An 18,371-nucleotide genomic window follows, 5' to 3' on the forward strand; every position below is an offset into this window, starting at 1 on the left:
TGCCTCAAAAAATCCTGGTTTCTAGGGGTTTGTCGCCTTAAAGAAAAATCTTGTCGTTCAAATATTAGTTATGTATTCTGCAATAAAATTCAATGATCCGATTTTTAACATCTTGCTAAAAATATCTCATCACAAGTTTTACAAAATAAATTACAAAAAATGGTTGACCTTCACAAAATAGACCATCCCGTCATAAAAAATTTTTTTTTTTAAATAGTTCCTTAAACACGCCAATTATTTAACCATGTTTTTTATAAAGGATAGCTAAATTAGCTTTGAAATGACGTATATACGATGATCAGAAACCGAGATGTAACAATTTGATGAATTACATGATTAATCAGAATCACGAAAAAATCCCAACTTTGACAGATCATATCTGCGAAGAAAAAAATGTCCTCAAATACGCGTTAGCTTATTTCATGTATAGAACCCAAAAAAAAATTGAAGAGAATCAGAAACATAATATAATTTTTTTACGATATCCGTCCGACTTAAAAAAGAATGGCTCCTATGTAAACTAAAAATTTTAAAGCCGTTTTTCTCGAGCTTTCCTTTTTTGAGCTGTGACACTATTGAAGTAAATGAGCGATGGGTACTTGCATATAAATTAGGACGGTAAAACACAAGTAAAGTCGGAATTTTGGAATGTTCTATACCAAAAAAATAAACACATTTTTTATTTTTAAATAAAAAAATATTTATATGTCTCAATGCGCTCAAAGTTTTTCATGTATTTCATATGAATGAAAAAACACTTTCGTACAAATGTTGTAGAATTTTGGAAATACAACATTTTTCAAACGAGGAACTCGTGTTTCTCTTCAGGAGACTTGCAATAGGTTATTAACAATTGTTACGAACTCGTACGTCAACAGACAGCTATTGTATTCCCCCATTTTCACCACTGGGTTTTTTTTACTGTTTTCTTATCAGCGAAGAGCAAATATACATATGTATTTTGATACATGCATATGCATGTACAGAATTGTTCATAACATTTGCAAAAATTTCAATTTGTAATTGTTTGCAAACACACAAACATACATACATACAGTGCCGAACAGATGTATTGGCACAGTGAATTTTTCGCAATATATGCAAAGTTTTTTATTCTAATTTATTTTCGATAATCTTTTATTCAAATTTTTTGTATGGAGAAAAAAAAACAAAAAATATTGCCAAATATCAACACGATTTTCTTCTAGCAACTTTAACTTGCATTTTGTCATACCAAAATTGAAAGGACTATAAAACTGCATACCTAGAATTTTTCTAAAAAATCTGAATAAAAAGTTGCAAATTAGTGTGCAAATTTTATGAATTTTCCTGAGTTTTGCACACAGTTTAGAGATTTTATTTTTATATTTTTTAGTGTAAAATGAACCATATTTTTATAAAACATCGAAAATAAATTAGAATAAAAAACTTTGCATATACAGCGAAAAATTCACTGTGCCAATACTTTTGTTCGTCACTGTACATACATGTGTATTAGGGATGCCAAAATATCAGGAAAATTGGGATCCCGGGATTTCGGGATATACCAAGTTTTTTCCTCTCCTGCAAAATTTTTAAATTGGGACTTAGCAACTTTGAACTCTACGCTAGCGATATTCATTAAATCAGACAAATATTAAAGTAAAAGATTTTTTAATGGTATTTAAAAAACCATGTGATTGAGGAACGTATACATCACAAATAATTATGTAAATACCAGGTACTTTTGAAAGTGACGATTAATAAAAAAAAAACTTAAAACAAAAATATACAAAAACAATTTATCTAAACATGTTTATTCTACTCTATAAAGAAATGGCGAATGAAGAATTTTTTTCCATTTTTTTCTCGCAATTTACTAGACATTTTTAGGGAGTACGAGTCAAACGGATCTCAGAATCGGATTCAGCGGGTCGAAATACATGTTGGTAGTTGAGCTGGTTAAAAACACACACCCCTTTTTTTGTCGGTGTTGTTATTATTGCACTTAAAATGTTTTCGTAAGAGCAGCAAAGCATTCAAAGCGGAGTCTTCCAAGCTTTACCTGCACGTTTTACATACAAAACCTACTTATGAAAAACATATTTCAGCATTAACACTTTTAGGTTGAATTGTCAAAAGGTAGACATTATCCATAATGACCTTTATCTCCATTACAAAATATTTGAACTTCTTTTACCAGCACGTCGTTCAAATTATAAGTTTTTCGATTTGAAGAAGTTTTGAGTAGATTAATATAAATAAAACTATAGTTTAAAAAACTAAAACCTCGCTGTTATAATTTCAATTCGTACTGTGTCAGGTATGTAACTTGAGAATAGAAATCGCTGCATCTTTTAGGCGCATCAATATTACATAGTTACATCCCGAGCTAATAAAAGGGAGGTAAAAATCTAACTTTTATCTAACTTTTCCTTAAAACTCTCCGTTTCGTTTACATTAGCGACGCTATGAGTAAATTCATTGAAATCTTCTTCCAAAACGGCTCAGACTGCAATTTAAAAGTAAAGTTTCAAGCTTTTTGTTAATTGCAGTCAAAACGGCATTTTACAAAAATCATACTTCAAAATTCATAAACACATTCTTACTATCAATTCGATATTTCAAAATTTTCCGGAGCCCGGGATTAATGCAAGCAAATCCCGGGATTTCCGGGACGTAAAAAACACCGGGATCCCGGGATTGGCATCCCTAATGTGTATGTGTTTACAAATAAGCAAGCAAAATCCCATCGCAATTCGATTAAATTACCAAATAAGCTGAATATATTTCAGTTTTCGTTATACGGTGTTTACATGAGGAGATTTTACAGGCAACTTTTATTTGAAATCAAATATCACCTGGTGTGAACGGCCTTTCAAATACATAATTGCTTGCAATGAAGTTGGGGTGCAGGCAGCTTTTGATTCAACTAATTGCCGCTAAAATTGCTTGGAAAATCGGCGTTTAGTTTCCAATAGCACTTTTTATCATATGACGATTTTAATTGCTGCTTATTTGAGTACGCCTTTTATTCCGGCTTGAATCGCATCAACTTTAATAATATATCGGGCTCTTATAGAAGCTGTTTAGTAGCACAGTAAACAAGTATTGAATGTGTATTGTGTATGTACATACATTTCCATGTGGGCAGGGACTACATAAATCCCGATAGATATTTTTAGAAATAGCCTAACTAGGTCCTTCGATGCTAATATAATATCCGGCTTACTGAAACGAAATTGCTGTAAATATTCTAGCTCATAAATATATATATTTTTTTTACTTCCAATTTGTAATCCTACCAGTTTTTATAAGCTCGGGTGCACATATGTAGCACAAACGGACATGTGTATTAAAAAATATGTGTACATCCATTTCATTATGAGAAGTGGAATTCTTTACCAGTTGCTGTACCTTTTTGTTTATTTGAGCTCTTCAAAATCCACGGGACATCTTAATTCTTCTATTTTTGGGAACACTTTTGCACTTATAATTTGCGCATTTTCTTAGCTGCCTCACGCCTCTAATAATTGCACACTTTGATTTTTTCGTATTTTCTACAAATTTTCTTTTAATTTTTATAGAATTTTGTTTCATTCAAATGCACTATTTTGTTGAAACGATTGTTTGCAAACGCATTTAAACATAAAAACAATAGGAAAAGTTAACAAACGCTACGAAGAGAAGAAAAAATTTTCACTTGACCATTGCAGCACGAATTGCCAACTACACTCTGCGTATATAAACTGCTTTGCCAACAGTAGACGAAAGACGCACTGTTGCCAGCAGCAATTAAACTAGTCAAAAATATAAGGCAGTGTACACTTAAGGGCCGTTTGTGCATTTCATGTTAAATGAGAGGTAGTTATTAAAACAAAAGCAATACAAGATTTGATAGGTTATCTGTAAATTCATTATTTAGAAGGTGAATTGACCCTATAGCAAATCTTTTTTCTTACTAATAACTTTAATTAGAATCGGATTGTTGCTTTCCATTTGTCACAATTTACTGAAAGACTTTCGATAACTAAAAACTCGTTTCTTTTTCCGGAATTTTAGACAGTGTGAAGCATAATATAACCAATAATCCTGCAATAGTTGAAAATTTAAGTTTTTTCATTTCTGACGGTCTTTTTGCAAGATATAGAGAAGACACGGGTGGCACAGGGATGCCAATTTGGCGCAAAAGGTACCATTTTTGGCCCCATTTTACCTCAATTGGCACTTAATTTTTCAATTTGGCACATCAAAATGGCACTTCTGAAAATAAGTAGCATTTCAATACATCGTTTGCGTGTACTTCTTGTTCTCAACTAAAATTTTCCAATGTCGATAGTTTACACAACTGTTTTATCTCACTTTCGATATGGAATTTGGTTGTTGGAATAAGTTTCTAATTCTAATGCTAAATGGGAAGAATTAAAAAGAATGGCACCTTTTTTGGCACTTTTATTTTTCTATTTGGCACATCTTGGCACTTTCTTATCCTCAATACGGCACTTCATAGCTAACCAAGGCGAATTTATACAAGGTGTTGGTGGTGTTGATGGCGAATTTAGATGTTCGCCGTGGTACTTATTAATGTCAAAATGATGTGTTTGTTGTAAACCAGGTGAATTCAAATTTGTTTTACAATTACTGCTATAAAATGTATAGCAGAGCCGAAGGGATCTTTGCGGAACATTAAAGTGAATACGTTCCAAAAGGTAAGGACATTCAACAGTTCCTTGAATAAAGCCCAACACAAAAGTTAAGGAAAGGACAGTAGGGGAATTCTGACGAAGCGGAGGGGCCTAAAAGTCTACAACATGGAAGTGTAACAGATGCAAAGTGTGACAGTATGATGGACATTTAACTAGATGTTGCATGTCGTTAGGCGCGCCTGCTATTATTTTGGCGATTTTTGGCGATCGAAATCAGCGATAGCGAATATTGGAATCCGGCTACAGACCTCCTCTTTTTAATGATTTTAGACTAATCAGCAATGAGCGAGCGCTAAGGAAGGAATCGCGTCAGAGAAACGTAAGGAGTGTAAAGCGTATTTAAGGATTTGACAGATATTTGTTTTATGTCATAACAGAAATGTTCATTTTACGTACCTTTCATTAGCCTCAGAAATTTATTGATGTAACAAATTTGTTCACGTTCATACTCAAAAATTGCTGAATAAAAAAAGTCATATATTTCATAGTTTTTTTTATTGTTAAACAATTAACTTATGTATATTTTAAAATTATTTCAAATAGTTGTAACATAAAAAATCTGTCCTCACATGGTATATTAGGCTTTCTTATGTGAGTTTTTGCTAAACCTTATACAATTCAATTTAAATTTGTAAGTTTATAATAGAATAGTACCTAATAATAATAAAAAAAACCTAACTAAAAGTTTAACGTATATGTTTATTCAAAAATTGCCTTTACTTAATAGTTACCGTTTTGTTCCTTTACTTAACTCTTTTATAATGTAAAGTATTTATGTATGATTCTTTTATCGGTATGAGTAATTGTTTTTAACTAAAAAAATTATATACACTGGCAATCAATATTTGCTATGTTTTTCAAGTTAAAATTTGTTTATAATTTAAAAAAAAAATGGTTCATGCTTTAATCTGAAAACTTTCAAACTAAATACAGAACGTAGAAAAATTAAACAAATTTTCATCTAAATTTTGAACTTTTTAATCTGAATTTTCACAAAAATATTGAGTACTAGCGTTGATGTTTAATGATTTTTTATTGCTGACGGCTTTTTGCACTTATTACCATATAAAACGAAGTTTCTTGTAGAATAAAATGCACAAGACCGTTTGCAAACAAAATTAAAAAAAAAAATAAATTAACGCACTTGTTATATTCACAAAACCGCAAAATCCGTCGGAAAACAATTCATTAGAAATCAATGCGGTTTTTTAGCCGCTTAAAGCTTTCACTAGAATTATATATCCAATCTATCTGCGTACCCAACATTTTCCTGAAAATTCAGATTAAAAAGCTCAAAATGATGAAAATTTGTTTAATTCTGCTCCGTTCTGTATAAAGTTTGAATGTTTAACTTATGTGGTCTCGTTTAAACAAAGAACCATATTTTTATAAAAAAACTATATTTAAAAAAAAGTTTCAACTTGAAAAACATTGCAAATACTTAACAAAACAAACCATGCACTCACTCACTTTGATTGCCAATTCCAGAAACTGTATTTGCGTATCTTACGTACATATAAACCTAACTAACTTATTAATTGTGAAGATTTATAAATCCGAAGTTGAATGAAAAAAAGCAGTAAAGGACAATTTAGTAGCCGATAACTTTCGCGCTCTCATTCAAATTAATTGCTCGAAAGCTATTTTTCCCTTGAATCTGCTCTGGATATTAATTTTACACATCATTATACTAGCCATCACTGTATCGATACCGGGTTATGCATTTGTATTCGCGAAATTTCAATTGTGAGAATGAAAATTTCGATGGGTTCTTAAAGAGATCATAAAAAAAATATTATATTGACAGATTTTTTCACTTTGTTTGTCAATGATTTGCTTATTGTTTATAAGAAATGCATCTGTTTTTAGTTAAATTTGATTTTTGTTCACTATTTTCTGTTTAATATACTGTGTATTGTTTATTTATGTTTAAATTTCTGTCGTGTCACGAGATTATAAACCAAAAGAAAAAAAAATAATAGTACATACATATGTACATGAAAACAAAATGAACACATTTGTTAGCAGAATAATTTTGTGAGTAAAATTTTATGTGTGCATTTGTTGCTTTTCAGTACGCATCTAACGCTGTTATATTTTTCAAAACTTATATTATATTAGTTATTGAACAAAATTTGAATGGCAAAAATTTATTTCAAATACATACAGTGGCGGTCAAAAATGGATGAATGGTGTTCGTTTTTAATTTACTAAAATTTTTTTCAGGCTTTCATGCTTTAAATTTTATACAGAATTTAGAAAAATTCCATAAATTTTTTTCTAAATTTCGAGCTTTTTAACCAGAATTTTTTTGAGCATGCAGTTAACAGGCTTATAAAATTTTAGTAAATTTAGTGCAATTTTTGAGCGGCTAAAAAATCGCATTGATTAAAAATTTTTTTTTTTGCTGAGAGCTTTTTCGGTTTTTTTTTTCATATGAAAAGCGAAATTTAGGAAAACTGGCGTTGACTTTTTTTATTTTATTCGCAAAAGTTCTTGAGCATATTCTTCAATAAAAAATTCACGTTTATATGGAAAAAAGTTCAAAACGCCTTCTACAAAAAAAAAATCATTAAAAATCAATGCGATTTTTATCCGCTCAAAACTTGCACTAATTTTACTAAAATTTTATAATCCTGTTAACTGCATACCCAAAAAAATTATATATAAAAAAAAAATCTGGTTGAAAAGCTCTAAATATAGATAAAAATTTGCGGGTTTTTCTAAGTTCTGTATAAAGTTTGAAAGTAAGATTTTTATGGTTTTTGTTAAAGCAAGCACCATATTTCTATCAAAAAATTATAGCTTGAAAAACATTGTAAATATTAAATACGAAACACCATTCCTCCACTTCTAACCGCCATTGTATGTACATATCGCACTTTTGCTGCAAGTGTCATAATCCAAAAAGTCAAAAACTCGAGAAAAACAGCTTTAAAGTTTTGAATTTACATACATATCGCACGTTTCATAATTTAGAGATGTAATTCAAAATTTTCGTTTTTGGAGATTTCATAAAACAATTAATAAGCTTGATGAGGAGAATACGTTCAGCCTAAGGGTGCGTTCACACAGAAAGCCAAACGGACAAGCCGAACAAAGCGAAGTGCTGGTATTCACACTGAACGAAGCAAAGCGGAGCTGTTCTCACGGACTCGGCTGCAAAGATACCACAAAATACCCGTCAATGAAAAGCGGCAGAAATATTTGCTCAATTTTATTCAAAAGATTAATTGTAAAATAAGTTTTTATTTGAGTATTTCGACATCTTGTTTGCAGAAGCGTTATGCGGCTGAAAAATTAAATAGAAAATTCAAAATCAAAAACTGCTTTGCTTTCAGCTCCAAAACGCTTCTAAAAAAGCTTTCTGTATGAACACTTTCATATAGCTACAGCAATTTGAAAACTTCACTCCGCTCGGAACGGCTTCGTTTGGCTCGGCTCTGCTTTCTGTGTGAACGTACCCTAACGGATGACTAAACTTCCCAAAAATGGCGAAGATATGTGTCTTTCTATCTGTCTTTTGGTATACCAACTGTATGAATTGATCAAACTTTGATTGCGTTTTCCCACAAAATTTAAATTCTGAATTAATTCTGTATATTATTAAACGTGTGATGTGTACATATACTCACATAGGAAAAATTAATACATTTAGTTTTGTTTTTTTTTTGGGTTATGATATCTACAGAAGGTTTACATAATCATACAGTCACTCACAAAGCTCACACGATTTCGTATTGGGATTGGAAATTTCTTTGTGTTGGCCCCAACGGCAATGTGCAGTTGTTATTGCATGAATATTAAAGTACGTTTGCACGAGCTTCAAATTGGGCAATTTCGATTTTCAATTTCAATTTGAAATTGCAAATATTCACACGACAAATTTCAATTTCAAAACCAATTTCGATCACAGTTGTTTACTTAAGGTGTGTTTACACGATATGTATTTGCATGTGTAAATGCCACTTTTTACATACGGAAATGTCAACATATCGTGTAAAGGCAAATTCGATTTGTTTCTGTACAAAGCATATGCACGTACATACGAAATAGAAATGTTTCTATTTCCATCTGACGCACAGATAGAATCATCTGAGTTTAGTTTATTTCGTTTTCATAGAACGTATTTTTAAATAGTTAAATAAAGACTGTGAAATTGACGGGCATACGCAATTACATATGTATTGAAAAAGTCACATTTACAGATGCAAACACCTTAAATAAATAATTTTTTTGACGTATAAATCATTCAAAGTTAAAAAACTTCCAAGCCGCTACGAAAAAATTTATTTATTTTTTTCGATTTCGCCCAAATTGAGACAAACTCAATTTTAGCTGACTTTTTTTCTAAGGCCAAATTGAGAAACATATCACAATTTTAAGCTGAAATTGATAATGGTGCCCAAATTACGAAATTTGGGGCTCATGGAAACGCACTTTAATACATATTTAGAATTTTATTGCTTAACCATAACAACATGATCAGTATTGTGAGTAACTGTATGTAAATTTAAGATGAACATTTTGAGCACTGGAATAAGCTGGTTATTGAATATCTGTATTTGGTAATATAATAAAAAGTATTAGAAATTAGTGCATTTAGAGATTTAAGAATAATGTTTCTTAATGTTATAAAAAATATATATTTCTTTAATTCGTGAAAGGAATTAAGTATGTATAACTTAAATCTGTATTTAAGCAAATAACTCTTATATAATTAATACTATAAAATACTTTTTAAAATTTATATTTTTTCAATATAAATTTCTTAAAGTAATAAATTAAAATTAGCGAAAAATTTGCAGCCCAAAAAGAAAGAGAATTAGAGCTCGTCACAGCAACAGCCAAGGTTTGATGTAATAAATCTCTGACAACGAAACTTTGAATCTACATACATAAATGTTGGGCTATTAAATTTCAGTAATTTAAGAATCGCGCAAATGTTTCTTTTAGTAGTTTTCAAAGTAAGGATTCCAATGATACTTTCAATTTGACTTTTTAAACGAACATTTATCTCTAAATCATAATTTTCGCGTATTTCTTTTCCTTCTTCTTCTCGCAGTTGGGACAGTTTTCCGGACGATCTCGGGCTAGTGAAAAACACAAATAGCTCGCGAGGGCTCGCGCTCGCGCTTTAGCTGCAATTTTGCAATGCATTGGCGATGGGCGTTCGAATCATGTAGTGCTATTAATTGACATTAATCCAATTGAAGTGGAATTAAATGTTTGCGGGCAAACGACTTGCAATCCTTCTGCTGCAGTGACGGCAATTTAGTTCAACCTTTCATTTTCAACGCGCAAATTAAATAAAAGGCTTATTTTTTGTCAAATTTTTTGTTGCTCATATATTTGTAGTTGCTATTTATTTTGCTTAAAGCAGGGTAAAAAAAAAATTCAGTTCTAGGTATTTAACTTAACAAAACTTATACTCTTCGATGACAGTTATATCTAGTGAAAAGTTAATGGATACTCATGTATGTAACATGCATGTATGTATGTATGCTTATGTGTATATATTCGTATTTTTTTTCTAATTCATGTACTTGCATGTCTGATGTATGTATATTTATGTTAGATGATGTACGTGAGCTTATGCAAATATGTATGTTTTTAATTATGCGTGCATATTACTGTAATATGTATTTGCCACGTGTGCTAAATTTTGGCTTGCTTTCTATTTAGTACATGTATTTATGTATCTATGTATGTATTGGAGCACATACAAATACCTTATTATTATTGGATCTCATTTCGATATCTGAGCGTGTTACAGTTCAACGTTAATAACTCTTAGTAGAATGAAAATTAAAAACAAAAAGTTCTTAAAAATCACCCTTGTAAAGCGTTTGTAAAAATGAAATAATAAAATGAGTACTTTTCTATCTTTCACGATCCTACAATTACCAGTATGTATGAATATTCAATTCACAACCCCCTCCTTCAAGCACACACTAAGTCGGTCTAAAGTTTGACATTCTACTTAAACCACGAAACTTAAATATTTGATTCCTAGTATAAACGTTCACTCGTTAAACGTAATCCAAAGAAAGTAGTGTCGAATAGCACTCAGACTTCCAGTTGCTTTGATGGTTGTTGTGTTATAAACGGCTCACTCCACATGCGCCGCAAGTCACCCTATAATAATTTTATTTTTATATAGCTATAAAGTTCTATAAACAATAAATACATTTTTTTTAATCAAATTAGTTAATAATAAAAAATAAAATAAAAACCTCTGCAGTTAAATTAAAAGAGAAAGATTGACATGTTAAAACCCCCTCACAGAGATTTCTGGGTTTTTGGTATAACAAAGGTTAATCAAGTCAACCCAATAACTCAAAACTGATAAATTTGCACATTCATGCTTCTGGCATACGGGCGATGGTATGTATTACTGTATGAAATTAAAGTATTATTACCTTGAGATAAGCCATGGTCAGTAGAGGCAGTAACGTAAACGGCACCAGGTACAGTAATGCCGGTTGTGCTGCTTTGAAAATTTCCGAGCTTACGGTAGCGGTGAGTAGGCCAAGGAAGTAGCTAACAATTAAAAAGATAATAATTACATACACAATAAAAGTACAATACATAAATTTAGATTCGTTATTACATAGAGAATTGACACAGATTTTTTAACAAAAAGCCAAAATCACAAATCTGAAGCCTCTTTATGTATCTACACATAATAAAAGTAATGTTATAATCTATTTCATTGTTGTCACACTCACCCCAACAAGGAACAGTGAAAGTATGTGAGCCTCGAGCCGACTCCTTTCGGTGGCTGTAACGTCGGATCTGTGGTAATGCCTTGCGATTTCTTATAAGCATCATAACGCAATACAAAACACAACAGCAACCCCGGCATCACAATATCGCCTAAACCTAGCATGGAAAAATGCCCACTGTTGTGTATGCTTGGAAAAACCAGTTTTCCTGGCAAGTTAAGTTTCGGTGGTTCCTTCACTATGCCCCCTAAATTCAGTTTTCGCGCCACAATACCCACCGGATTATCGGCGGGCCTGGTGGCCACCTTAACCATTACGTTCGTGCTAAAGATATACGATGAAAAGAATACCCAAAATACATCGTAGATCAGCAGCCCGGTTAGCAAGAGAGTAGACACCTTGAGGCTTGGCAAGCGTACGAAAGCAATGAACGCTACGCATAAGCCCATACCCATCGCTGGAAATGATAGAAAAAATAAAATTGTTATGTACTATTTGTTGGAGTAAAAAATAATACAATGCTTGTTACCATCCATTAGCAGCCAATGACCGGTGAGTACCCAAACACATACAATTGACACAGAGAGTGCAAAACTAAAGAGCTCAGCTGCGGTAAAACGGCCACATATGCCGAACGATATGCGATTACCGTCGGTGCATGGCCGTATGATGTACTGGCACATGGGCAACAGAAGGAAAGCTAAAGCTACCGTGGCAATAACTGCAAAATAAACGCAATTTTTTGGAGTATAATATTTGAGTAATTTGAGCATACATAAAGGTATGCAATATGCACGTATGTTTGCATGTACAAATGCATATGTATAACCATACATACGTACGTACGTATAAAACAAAATTGTGCATGTTACTCACTTGCTGTGCAAACGGCGAAAAGTAATTGCATGGAATCGAAGAAGAAGAACATAACTAGCAGCGATACGGAAGCACCTAACGGCAAGCACAATGCATGCATTGTATCCAGCGTCGCAAATTTGTCTACGATAAGGAAGAGTAACAAAATAAGATGTCAATAAATAATATTACATTTAATAAAATGTTCGTTTTCTCACTTGTCTCCTGCTCCACCGGTTCTCCAGTTATCAGATTCATCATTGATTCATTACGTTTCTTTTGTTCGCGTTCACGTGCCTCCTGTTCTATATTCAGACTACGAAAGCTGCCATAAACGATTAACAGCATTGAAATGAGACATGTGGATACGCGTGAGGAGTCCATGACATTCGACGTCCAGTGTACTTCGCGATATTCTGTGGTGGCGGATTGTGCGTTTAGGCTACTGCTATCGACGACTGCTGCTGCTGCTGCTCCTGCTCCGCCGCTCACTATGCCGTGTGACATTGCGCGTTGTAATTGATAACAGTTTGTGTGTGTAGTCGTTTGTTAAGGTGCGTGGAGCGCATGCGCGCTACCGTCTTACTACGAAACACACGCACACAATAACACACCGTCTACGAAGATAACGTGCTGCGATTACCCACAACAGAGACTAAATTCCAAAATCAATATAAATGAACTACTTTTCTTATCAAGCTGGTGACATTTAAAATTTTACTTTCGTTTATGTCTGCGCGGTGTTCGCTTGTTTTTTTGTGAGCGTCTACTGCCTGCCGTCAGTTTACTATGTAGCCCAGCCGTTGTTTTGGCGCGTTTATAGGTAGTTAACGTACATAGCTTTATATACCTGTTAAATCAACAAAGCTGCAGCAACATGTTAGCAAGCAGCAAATAGCAAACGGCAGTGGCAGAGACAGCAGCGCTTTATCGCTGATTGTCTTATCAGCACGGCAGGCAGCAACTCAGCCGATAGATCTTAAGCGGCTAAATTTGGGATTTTTTTTTTAACAATCTGATGAATGCAGCGCTCGCGTTTATTTTGATAGCTTGAAAAAAAAACGTTGGTCGTTTTGTTTGTCCAACGTAAATTTCAGACATTTGCTAAAAGAAAAAAAAGTAAAAATGATTTAAATTCATTTTAATTTGATAATCTATGAGTACATTAGGGTGGATCACGAAAAACGTCGCGGTTTTTACACTTGAATAAAAAAATTTACGATATTTTAAGACATCCGCCAAAATATTTCGGTAAAAATATTAAGACCGATTTGACAATAGCTCCAAATATCTCATGCCTATCTTTTGTGTCTTAACTCCATAGCTTAACAGCTTAACGTATGTCAAATAATTTTTATTTTCCCTTTTACAACATCGACCCACAAAAATTCAGACAAAACTACAAATGTATATATGTATGTTCCTATTGCAGCGAAAATTACTTAGTTTCGTAGTATGTTCACACTTAATTTGATTATTTCTATAGATTCCTTTTAATTGTTAATGCTTCTGACGGTGCCCTATTCCCACGTCGATGACAAAACTCAACGGTTGACTATTTTCTTTACTGCTGCGCCTAATACTATGCCGCAAATTTATTTTAAGCGCTCTAATGGTGACAATTGTCATTGTTGTTGTTATGACCTGCTGAGAACGAAACAACAGCGAAACAATAGTTGCGTTTGTTTACTCATTTCCAGTAAAATGCAGTAAATGTTTTTACGAGTTTTCATGTTTATGGCGTTTTTGTACGCAAAAACTTACAAAGAAGGGGAAATTAAAAGAGCGAAAAATGACAGTTGAAGTTGCAAGTTTTTACTGGATTTTACTGGATAAATTTTTACTTGTAAGAATTTGCCAGTACGAAAAACAGCTGATCGCATGTTGCTGGATGAAATTTAAACTAATAAGGAAACTGTTTGTGGGTTTTTATTGTTGAATTTCACAAAATAAACCTATTTAAATATAAAATATATTGTTTTATTAGGAATTTGCTGCGAATAAACAACCAAATCCGTTGTTCATGAAACTTGCAAATTATTACTGGAATAGCGTTCGTGTACTTTTTTGCAAATTTTTTCTATGAGAGCGAATTCTTAGAAACAAAGTTACTGGAGAGTTGCTGGCAAGTTACTGGATAATTTGTAAACAAACATAACTAATAAGAGTGTTCATTAAATCAAAAGTTTTCAAAAATTATCAAAAACTTTCTGGTTTTGGTGTTCATGTATCCAAACAACTTGCAAAGTAGGGGAAATTGAGAGAGCAAAATTACAGTTCTCTAGGAGTGGAGTTGCAAATTTTTACTGTAAAATTTTTTGCCAGTAAGAACTTGCATTCGAGAAAACAGCTGATCGATGATGATGATTTTCTGTTCGTGTACTATTTTGTATATTTTTTTTCTTGTGGAATAAAGATGACATTTCGCTGGAATTTTGCTATTGAAAATTTTTTATTGGAGATTTTAAACGAACGTACCTACTAACAAGAAAACTATTTATGGGGTTTTGACTGCCGTTTTCACGAAAGCAATTTAAGTGAAAAATTTCAATTTTTTGAATTTTATACGGAAATAACGGACAGAAAATAAAAAATCATTTTCCATTTAAATTGCTGGTGAAACCGGCTGTTATAGTGGAAATTGATAAAATAAACCCATTTAAATATAAAATAAGACATAAAATATTGTTTCGTTAGAAAATTGCCACGAGTAAACCACAAATTTACCAACTGTTCATGAAGCTTGCAAATTGTTACTGCTTTTGCGTTCACGTACTTTTTGGATATTTTTTCTATGACAGCGAATTCACAGAAATTAAGTTACAGTAGAGTTGCTGGTAAGTTACTGGATCATTTTTACATGAACAAACTTAATGTTTATATTAGGGTTGTTCAGGATCTTGTGCATATGCTCTTGGATTTGCATATTCGTTGCATTTGTAAATTCACAACAATAAAATGCACAAAACAAAAACAGAACGCGATGAAAGCAAAGGACCTTACATTTGTTAAAAACAAATGGAAGTAAATAACGAAATATTTGAATATGCACGTAATTATTCTTAATTTTATAGATTTTAATAATTATTTAGTGATCTTTCAGCCAAATCAGTGTTGTACCAATGGCATGTAAAGAAACTGGCTGATGTTTTTGCGTTCCCGTACACTTCTGAGCCTTAAGCATGTACATATGTTTGTAATTGTGAGTCAATATTCAAAGTATGCAACTAGTAATCAAACGTATTTTCAATGACGAGTTCAAAAGCTGATTCACATATCGACACGGATAGCCGATATGTATTTACTGCACAAATGGCACCTTGTGAGGTTAATCACATTGCAGAACTTCCTTTTTATTGGGTTTAAAAAAATCAAACCCATACAAAAAAATCAAACCCCTACAAAAACATGTATGATAAGATAACAAATGGTATGGTTGTTATAACATGTTTGTATGTATAATAAAATTACCCCAATCCATTTTGGATAATATTAATGAAGTGACAATGCTTGGCCAAATACAAAATCTGTTTCTTTCGGATTGCGTACATACACAAAGTTTTCATGGGGACGACAAAACGTATATATAGTAGTTTTTCCGGGCATGCAGTTGGAAGTTCAGTGATTATACTCAATCCCAACCAATTTGCAGGATGCGGGAACCAAAAGTTCTTTAGATAATGAGGTTGTTCACACCTGCCTGGTTTACCGGTTATTTGGATAAAAATTATTTTTCTGCAGCGTATTTTATTGTTGTAAACTGAATAAAAAATATTACCACATAACCGGAGGTTATTATTAAATAGGATCTCACGCGTGTATAACAAACAAGTACCGTTTACGCAATTCATTCATTAATTTGAATATTTTGAAAGGCACTCGGCAGCGTTGCCGTTTTCACTCCGGTAGGAGTTTTTCACTCCTTTTTAAAGCCGAAGACTACGTCCCTCCCTCTCTTACAAAAACACTATAAAAGTTGCTTTTTTGTCCAATCGAAGGAATTTAAAAATTCTATAAAAATGCAACCGTGGACAGCAGAGTTGGCTGTGAAACTTGTAAATTCCAGCGAATTTTCGTTCAAGCAGAAATCTGTAAGTTTTGCTATTTGAGAAGAATAAAAAATTATTCGTCAGAAAAACTATGAATAAAATTGTATTTTTATTTAAGGGAGTTTCCATGTGAAACTGAACCTCAGAGCACAAAATGTTTTCTTTATAAAACTAACAAATGTGTGGATAAGACATGGGTACAAATGTTGAATCAACCAGAAAATAACAAATTAAAGCTTTAAATGCGTTTTTATTGCCTTTTTTACGTTTTAAAATGAAGCTATAAGTGCATATTTTTAGTAGGTTTAAACTGGATTGTGTTGAAAGAACTGTCAAATAACTGTCAAATAATTTGCGATTCTTAATTCAAGAAAAAATATGTAGTAGAACTCATCTGCGTTTAATAAAGTTGTATTATACATATATTAGATTGTGTGAGTGCTTTATCTATATTATGAGTTATTATTAAGCAGTATTGGTCTTGTACCACCCGTGACAAAAAAAAATTAAAATTTGTTATATTTAATTACAGAAGTTGAAGTTGTGTTTCAGGTTTGTTACATAATGTTAGAACTTTATTGTCAATGTTTACCACAATTGCATTTTCGTTTCCACATAGTTAAATAAGAACAATTTAACAGTCAAGCATGTACAGTTGCCAGAGGTCGGTTTACAGGGCGGGACGCAGGGGAGAAGGGCGGAAGCGCGGACTCGCCCATTATCTATATACCCTTGTGGTCAGCTGATTAGGTAAGTGACATTTTGAACAGTTTTGGTTTTTTCTTTTATTTATTTAATGTTCATAGTTTTTTTTATAAAAGTCTAGCACATTACATAACCAGAACCACATAAATCCACATTTCAAACTTCGTACAAAAAATTATAAATTTCAACAAATTTTAACAGTTACCCCAAAAGTTTTAAAACTTTTTGTTCAAAATTTTTAGAAAAATTCTAGGTATGCAGTTTTATAGCGTATTAAATTTAAGTAGGAAAAAGTGGAAATTTCTGGACGCTAGGAGATCGCGGTGTTTTTTAATTTTTTTTTTTTTGTTTTTGGGATGACGGTGCTAGGCCTTTTCTTCTATATAAAAGGAACTATACTAAGATAAAACGTGAGTGAATTGAACCTCTACTTGGCTTCTTCTCTTTTTTAATAACTAATCCTTAATATGGACCACACTAAAAGCTCCTTTTCATATATAAAAGTTCGTATTATTTTATAATAAAGCAAACATTTTTGTTGTAGTTTTTGCTTTATTTGTATTCGTGGTTCATTGTTTTATTATAAGACATCAAGTTCACACAGAAAAGTGAAATAAGAAACGTTAAAGACAAAAATTTTGATCACATAAAAATTTTGAGCGTTTTTTTATTTACTACTTTTTTCTTGTTTCATTTTTAGATACATACTTTTTTAATTTTTAGCCTTTTTAATTAACGTAACGTTCCTTAAATTTTAAGATTTTATTGTTTTCAAAATGCAAATATATTTTCTTTTTAATTTCATTTAATTTTTAGAAACTGTTTGCTAAAAAACTAACAATACCGCTAACAGGCCAATTCTGGCATTTGTCTTTCAACTCAAAACAGTCTTTCGAAAGACAAAAGTCTTTCTATCTTGAAAGCTCTTTTATGTATTTCGAAAGCTTAATTGAAAGATCTGCCAAAGCGGTGGACTTAGCGTTATTCTGTTTATCTTTTAGCAATAAGTTTTCTAAAAAATAAACGAAATTAAAAAAAAAATATATATTTTTAAACAATAAAAACTTAACATTTGAGTAAATTAAATTAGAAAAAGAAACATATGAATGAAGAACGTTTCAAAACTTTAAGCGAAATTAAAAAAATATTTATTTTTAAAACAATATATGTTAAATATTAAAGGAAACAAAAAATATTATAAAAAAAATCCTTGAACGAGGATTGAACACGGATCTCACGAATGACACGCTAGTGTTCTGCTCACTGGGCCATTGTGACTGCTACAGCAACGTTAGCGAAATTGAAATTTATTAAAAACAAATAAAAAATTTCATATCGTCACCTTTATG

General features: G+C 32.0%; 2 protein-coding genes across 16 annotated transcripts in view; both read right to left on the reverse strand.

Annotated features, from left to right (window-relative positions):
* LOC118740511 (SH2B adapter protein 1) overlaps positions 1-18,371 on the reverse strand; it is a 35,484-nt gene that overhangs the window by 5,405 nt on the left and 11,708 nt on the right. For 7 of the 14 annotated variants that reach the window (XM_036472149.1, XM_036472122.1, XM_036472113.1 and 4 more), the window contains exon 1: positions 3,397-3,696. The exons of 2 other annotated variants lie outside the window; for them this stretch is intronic. The gene's annotated coding sequence lies outside the window, so the exon portion shown is untranslated. 5 more of the 14 variants (XM_036472125.1, XM_036472083.1, XM_036472091.1 and 2 more) reach the window with 4 other exon arrangements.
* Positions 10,702-18,371, reverse strand: part of LOC118740622 (signal peptide peptidase-like 3) — a 13,839-nt gene continuing 6,169 nt past the window's right edge. For both annotated transcript variants that reach the window (XM_036472226.1, XM_036472234.1), the window contains 6 exons: positions 12,487-13,372; positions 12,290-12,412; positions 11,943-12,134; positions 11,417-11,870; positions 11,108-11,228; positions 10,702-10,823 (listed from right to left, as the gene is read on the reverse strand). In XM_036472226.1, the coding sequence (XP_036328119.1) occupies positions 10,755-10,823; positions 11,108-11,228; positions 11,417-11,870; positions 11,943-12,134; positions 12,290-12,412; positions 12,487-12,775 (1,248 nt within the window). In that variant the 5' untranslated portion in view covers positions 12,776-13,372 and the 3' untranslated portion in view covers positions 10,702-10,754. The remainder of the gene's footprint in view (positions 10,824-11,107; positions 11,229-11,416; positions 11,871-11,942; positions 12,135-12,289; positions 12,413-12,486; positions 13,373-18,371) is intronic.

This window comes from Rhagoletis pomonella, unplaced genomic scaffold, assembly GCF_013731165.1.
Source record: "Rhagoletis pomonella isolate Grant_MI unplaced genomic scaffold, Rhpom_1.0 Rhpom_scaffold_00001, whole genome shotgun sequence".
Taxonomy (NCBI): Eukaryota; Metazoa; Arthropoda; class Insecta; order Diptera; family Tephritidae; genus Rhagoletis; species Rhagoletis pomonella.